General features: G+C 49.4%; 1 protein-coding gene across 1 annotated transcript; it reads left to right on the top strand.

Annotated features, from left to right (window-relative positions):
- The first annotated feature begins 669 nt into the window (after positions 1 to 669).
- Positions 670 to 4,820, top strand: LOC146429057 (uncharacterized). Its single transcript, XM_085078492.1, has 2 exons — positions 670 to 824; positions 4,304 to 4,820. The coding sequence occupies exon 2, from the start codon at positions 4,314 to 4,316 to the stop codon at positions 4,764 to 4,766; it is 453 nt and encodes a 150-aa protein (XP_084934618.1). The 5' UTR covers positions 670 to 824; positions 4,304 to 4,313; the 3' UTR covers positions 4,767 to 4,820.
- Positions 4,821 to 6,760: the final 1,940 nt, after the last annotated feature.

Here is a 6,760-nt window from a genome sequence, read left to right as displayed (position 1 = left end):
ACCTTTGCCCCAGGGAAGTGAACTGAAGCTTCTTTCCAGGACATTGTTTCTCTAGGTGAGGCCTGATGGGCTTAGCTTTTCCACAGACTGAGCAGCCTCAAAGAAATAAAAACCATAAACAGAACATCAGCGACAATCCATGAACATCTAGCAGATTTGGAGACATCTCCTCCAGAAAAGATTGATGAGAAAAGCAAGGAATGAAGATCTAATTAACATCAGAAGAGAATAGGAAATGAAGAATCAGATCCAATAGGAAATGAAGTACCAAGAACTATGCAACAGCTGGACCAATGAACACTGAACCAAATAATTTCTATGCGTTTTGACTGAATAAAAGATCTGAAAAATGTAGTAAAAGCCATGTGTGATGGAATGATTTCTCTGCACACCTGGGCTATGTGTGGATGAGATGATTTCTGTGGTACATCCTGGTCAGAATACAAAGTAATTCCTTGACTCTAACATTAAAAATGTCGTTGGAAGGTTTTTGTTTTCCCTGCAATTTCGGTGACAGTGTCACCAGCGCTCAGGTGTCCCTCAGGGGGATGGCTGCGTGTCTGGGCAATGTGACACGTGTGCTGGGCAGCTGTGACCACTGTGCTCACCTCAGCAGAGACACAGCCTCACAGGAGGTCAGGCCTCTCTCCTTTGTGACGTGATCCCAGAATTCCGCCGGCGTGACAACGGAACGCCCCAACACCAGCGCACAACCCCTGCCACAACCCCCAAAGCCAGGGTGGACACCATCCAGCTCCTCGTGGATGTGTTCTGAAGGCCTTGATCGCCTGTCAGGACCAACCAGAGAAGTATCCAGGATTTTGGTGAGTCTGGTAACAACATTGGGATTTTTAATGATTATTTGAGTGGCTTTTCCGCTCCTGCTGGCTCCAGGGAGGGCAATGCTGAGAGCAGAGGAGTCTCCATCAAACCAGGATGGCCTCAGGAGTGGGAGGAGAGACAGAGCTGTCACACAGAAATCATTGATCCACACTGGGAGATGTTTTCCAGGCTGGAACCAACCTCACTGAAGCTTTTCTTAAAAAATTTGGGTTTTTTAAGACCTCAGGTTTATCCCCAGCCAGAGCCTTCCACCACAGCAGCAGCCTCTCACACTGCTTCCTCCCTGGAAATTGGTTTAAAAGGCAGATGTTTGCTCAGGGAACTCAGCTGGAAGTAACTCGCCTTTGATAAATCCCTTACCTGGGAAGGCTGTGAGCACCCACAAATGGTTTACACAAGTGCCTGCATTAAACACAGTTTCAGAAAAAAAACCAGTTTCCACACAGTTTCAGACGTTTTCTCAACCAGAGTCTCTGAACATTCCATGACAGAGCCAGTTAAAATGAGGTAATAAGTATGATTAATGAAAAAAAAATAATACAACCCCCCAAAAAATCCAACTGAAAATTCAAAAAAAATCCCAACAAAATTAAAAACCCCCAAGAACTTCTCCTTTTGTACCAAATGCTCATGAGGAATTAAAAAAATGTACTTTTGTGCATGCTGGAGCAAAAGAAGATAAAAGTGAACCCCCTGATCTTCCCACTTGGATTTCATTTTGACCAAAGAACAAATCCTTTCCCCATGATTAATTCCCCCAATTCCCTCTGTTACTGTGAGCTGGGGAAAGGGAAAAGAAGAAGAAATAGGTGGAAAATCCACTGCTGTGGTGTCTGTTTTGTGCTTGCTCTTCTTTAGGAGGTCAAAACAAACCTCATGTACAGGGAAATAATGGGATGAGAAAACAGTAGGGAAGTCAGGACACTTTCCCCAGGACTTGCTCCTTCTCTGCTCCCAAGGCAAACTAATTTGTATTCCTCACCCCAGAAGGCAGGGCAGGAATGAAACATCTGCATCCCTGAAGCTGCTGCTGGGCTTTGCCACCTGCCCCAGCCACTGTTGAGCAGCTCCAGGCTGGTGGAAAAAACTTGTGGGAGCAAGTTCTGACCCTCTCCAGGAGGCAAGGCCAAACCATCGCCAAACTAGGCTGGTTGGAATGGTCCCTGCCTCTGTGATTAGGGGAATTCATAAATATTCAATGTTTCTTGGCAGCTGGGAGTGCTTCACTTGTTCCAAGTATCTCAGGGGGGATGGGGAAGGCAGAATGAGCCTTAGTGTTTCTGACACCCCGCAGAGACAATGAACCGGGGAAGGAGAGCGCTCATCTCCTCGCGCAGAAACATTGCACGTAGGGTGATTTGAATAATTCAGCCTTCCACTGGTCTCTGTAAATGTTTGATGCCTGGGAGTTGAGCTTTCAGATCCAACCTCCTGCGAATCTCGGGGTTTGGGCTCCGGTTGGGTGCCGTGAGCCTTTGCTGCTGGTGGTTTGAGTAACTTCCCTGAGAGCATAAATTCCTTCCTTCACTGAGTGAAATTCTGCCTCTCTCACACCCAAAAATATCGACCATCCCGTTCTGGACTGGGTTTGGGAGAGGAGAAAAAAAATGAGGATAAAACTGGTTAATTATGTTCTGCTCGTGTCAGAGACACCAAGCAAAGCTGTAGGGATGGATGGAACCAGGCAGCAGGGTGAGCATGTTGGTCACTTGGGCTTTTTCCAGCCAAACCCTGGGGGAGCTGAGGCCACTGCTGTGTCCACAGATCTGGGGTGGCACAAGGCTCTGATGTCTCCCAGTCCAGTGATCCTGGTGGTCACTGAATGGTCCTGAACCCCTCTGAGGGAACATCCCAATCTGCTGGGAGAAGGTCCAGCCTGTTTGGCAGCACCATCCCTCTGCTTGCTCCAGCTGCAGCTGATGGTGCTTTTTTTGTGGATTTTTTTGTGGATTTCTGGACAAGCCCCAGGATTTTAAGACCTCCTGGTGGAGTTGGGATGCTTGCACCTCCTCTGATGAGCAGATTCTGGCCGTTCTCAGAGACAGGACAGTGTGCCAAACACATTCTGAGCCTGGCCAGGTTGGGAGATGCCAACATGCAAAGAACCACACCCTTCCCACTCTCCCAGCCACACATTGCCACAGGCAGAAACTCTCTGTCCCACAGCTAGAGTTTGCCATCAGCTTTGTTCAGGAGAGACCCTTCACTTCCATGTGAGATCCTGATCTTGCAAGCCCTCATCCTAAATTATCCATGAAATGTGTGGGCATGAGTTATGCATGAGATGAATTATCCATGAGCCGGGTTGGTCGCCTTCTCTCTTTGTCAACTCTGGAGGTTCCAGCCAGGTATCAAAGCACGGAGTAGGTTGGGATTTTTCCCCCCCTCCAAGAATCTGCATCTTACAAATGTAAAAAAACCCGGGAAAGAGCTGAAATATTCAGTGGGTCGTGATGGAAGAACACAGCAGGCTGGCTGGGAGTGCACAGGGTCATCTTTTCCCCAAAGAGGCAGTTTCAGATCCTAAATCCATCCGGAGGTTACTCATTCCTCTAGGGAGCTCCAGGAGTGATGGAGACAACCTGTCTGTGTCTGACAGCAAACTCCCACACCCAGGCTGGGGGCAGCTGTACTCAGCTCTGAACTGCACCTTGACATCCAGGGCCCTTCTCTACAAACACAGCAAAACCCTAATTTTGCTGGATATCTCCTGATTTTGCTGCAGAAGTCATGCTGGAGTTGTGTTACTGTTCTGGAGGCAGGAATGTGACAGGAATTCAGGGTGCTGCTCCTGGGGTGGAAATGAGATTTCTCTGGTAGGGCCTTGGATTGGCTTGTGAGGACATCAGTGCAAATCTAGTGACACTGACTGGCAGCCTGTTTGAAAAAAGGACCAGATCTTTCTGGCAGGAAAATCCTGGTGAGTTTGGAGAAGGGAGGGGGAGAGAGGATTGTGGAAATTCGGTGGTTTTCAATGGGGAAAAGATGTGGGGGTTTTTGGGAACTCCTGCCCAGCTGCCTCACCTCCTCCTGCTGGAATTGTTTTACAGTTCTGGAGGCAACTTGGTCTGTCTAGAGAAGGGAGGGGGAGAGAGGATTGTGGAAATTTGGTATTTTTCAGTGGGGAAAATGTAGGGTTTTTGAAAATTCCTGCCTCACCTCCACCCCTGCTCAAACTGTGTTACAGTTCTGGAGGCAACTTGGTCCATTCAGAGAAGGGAGGGGGAGAGAGGATTGTGGAAATTTGGTATTTTTCAATGGGGAAGACATGGGTTTTTTGAGACTTCTTGCCTCACCTCCATCCCTGCTGGAATTGTGTTACAGTTCTGGAGGAAACTTGGTCTGTCTAGAGAAGGGAGGGGGAGAGAAGATTGTGGAAATTTGGTGTTTTTCAATGGCGAAAACATGGGATTTTTTTGAGAATTCCTGCCTCACCTGCTCCCGGTGTGATTTCCCCCAGACCAGCACCGATGTCGGCACCAGCTTTCCAGTGCGAAGCCCGCAGCCTGTCCCTGCCGGCATGCACACCCTACCACACCTCCAGGGACATCCGCTACATCTTCCTGGAGAGCTGCAGGAACATCCCCACCTCCCACCCCCTGGATGGGGCCGCCAGCGTCCCCCAAGGCCCTGTGTCCTGCCACCCTACAGCCCAGCACTACCTCAGCCCAGATGAAGACTGCGATTCCTCTCTTGCTCGGCGCCTCCCCGCCCGTTTCACCTCCTCCCCGCGGGCGGAGATGGAAGCCCTGGATGCGAGAGGCTCCCCCGAGTCCAAGAAAAGGCTGCCGGTGTTCCGCCAGCTCTGCGGAGAGGCCGTGGAGGAGCTGAAGAAGCTTCCCGACGCCAAGGCGGCGCCGGAGAACGCCAAAGGCTGGAGGATCACGCAGGCGGCCGCGTGCCCGACCTGCAACAAGGCGTGAACTGACTCTGAGATAATGTCTGCAAAAAAATATAATATTAATGGTGTCCTTCCACGACGTGGGGGTCAGTGGAGATGTGGTGTGAGATCGGAGTGGGGGAATGGGAGGGAGGAATGGGGTGGTGGTGGTGACCTGGGATATCCCCTCTGCTCTCAGGGTGCTGGGGCAACCTGAAAATATTCCCAATTGTCAGGAAAATCAGCCTTTTGTGGATTTTTGGTGGATTTCTGGACAACCCCCAGGATTTTAAGAGCTCCTGGTGGAGCTGGGATGGTTGCACCTCCTCTGACTGAGCAGATTTTGGCCATTCTCAGAAACATCCAACTCCATCCCTCTCACTCACATCCCCAGCACACCAGGAATGAAGGAAAACTTCCTCCTCCACATCCTGGGTTTCCACCCACAGCCCCTTCCCAGAGCATCCTCTCCAGCTGCTGAGCTGGAGGAAAATGTGTTGGGAAAAGAGTTGAGTGCAAGTGGGGAAATAAAGAAATTGAAAGGGAGGAGAAAGCGAATGGGAGAGTGCCTGGGAGGGAATTTGGGAGATTTTCCATTGCTTAAGCCTGGAAAAATAGTGACAAAGAGAAGAAATGACCCCCAAAGCAATTGGTAATAAACAGGATTTTGGGGGGTTGGCATCTGTGCTGTTCTTAGATGTGTTCCTGAAAGGAACTGTTTAGATCCAAAGATCCCAGAATCTCCTGAATGGGAGAGTGAAAGCAGCTCAGCAGAAAAGAGGGAGAGAAGGTAGAGAGTGCAATGGTTTGAAGCCAAAGAGGGACAGGATGTTGCTCAAGGAAAATGGGACAACCTGATGACAGGAGGAAAACCAGATGGGGGGAAGAAATAGTCCTGCAGAACCCTGGGAACAGGCAGGTATCAGTGAGGGGGGACTTGTAGGGAGAAATGATGATCCTGCTGCTTATTTGGGGCCAAAGAGCAAAAGGCTGTGGGGTCTGCAAGGAAAAACAGAAGAAAAAAGAAGAATTTAAGCAAAAAGCTGTTGCTTGTCCTTTACCTTGGGACAGTAAGAGCACTGAATCCCACAGGAATTGATTGCAGGTGCAGCTCCAGGCTGGAGGGAGCTCTGAGGGAGATCTGAGTGATTGTCAGAGGTTGCTCCTGCAATCCAACAGGCTCATCGGGGCCTGATGCCATGAGAAGGGTTTGAGGATGCTGAGCTATTTCCAGAGAGCAAATTCCATGTCATGCTGGCATTAAGGATGACAAATCTCAGGAGAGCTGTGGGAGAAACAGAGGGGCCTGGAGATATCACATAATCACCATTCCTGCCTCCACACTGGGATCAGATCATTGGAATCACACTGGCAAGGATAGACCAAAGGAAAAGGATGGGTGAGGCTGGTAAAAATAAAAGTTTTTTTTGGGGGAAAGAGCTCTGCGAGGAGTTTGTAGGTCGTGCTGGAGCCTGAGTTTAGATCTCCCCAGTCAGACTGGGACTGAGTCATCATGGAGGCTTTAATTTTTGAGGCACAGATTGCCGAGCAAATGTTGCTTATTGCAGGCACCACTTATTCCTGAGCACGATAATAAACAGACTTTGTCTCCAAATGGTTACTGATCCAGGACGACACGAGGCTATTTTAGTAGGATTTCAGGGAATGTGAAGACATTGCAGAAGAGGTTGACCTAGAAAATAAACGTGGGGCCGGCGATCAGAAACCGACGCCGTTGCAATGAGACGGAAAGAGGTGTTAAAGCAGGTCAGCGGCTATTTGGGATGAATTAGCAGAAATTAGCAAGGTAGCAACGAGGCCTTTTCCTGCATCCAACAAACTGGGAGTGGGACCATATGCCTGGAGTTTAGCAAACACAGCTCCCACGCTGGGGGAAATGGGGCAGAGGAATCGTGACAGCTAAAGAGCCTTTCTTCTGACCTCAGGAGTTCGCCTCCATTTCCAGCCAGTTTTGGAGGACAGCATGGAACAGAGTCCAATAAAAGCAGATTTTATGGAGGATGGGCCATGTGGTGT

Source organism: Lichenostomus cassidix, chromosome 19, assembly GCF_008360975.1.
Source record: "Lichenostomus cassidix isolate B80296 chromosome 19, HeHo_3.0, whole genome shotgun sequence".
NCBI lineage: Eukaryota > Metazoa > Chordata > Aves > Passeriformes > Meliphagidae > Lichenostomus > Lichenostomus cassidix.
The sequence above is the reverse complement of the archived record's forward strand: the minus strand, read 5'-3'. Positions and strand labels throughout refer to the sequence as shown.

Excerpts from the sequence above, each read along its gene's own strand:
- LOC146429057 (XM_085078492.1), top strand. The coding sequence starts at position 4,314 with ATGTCGGCACCAGCTTTCCAGTGCGAAGCCCGCAGCCTGTCCCTGCCG.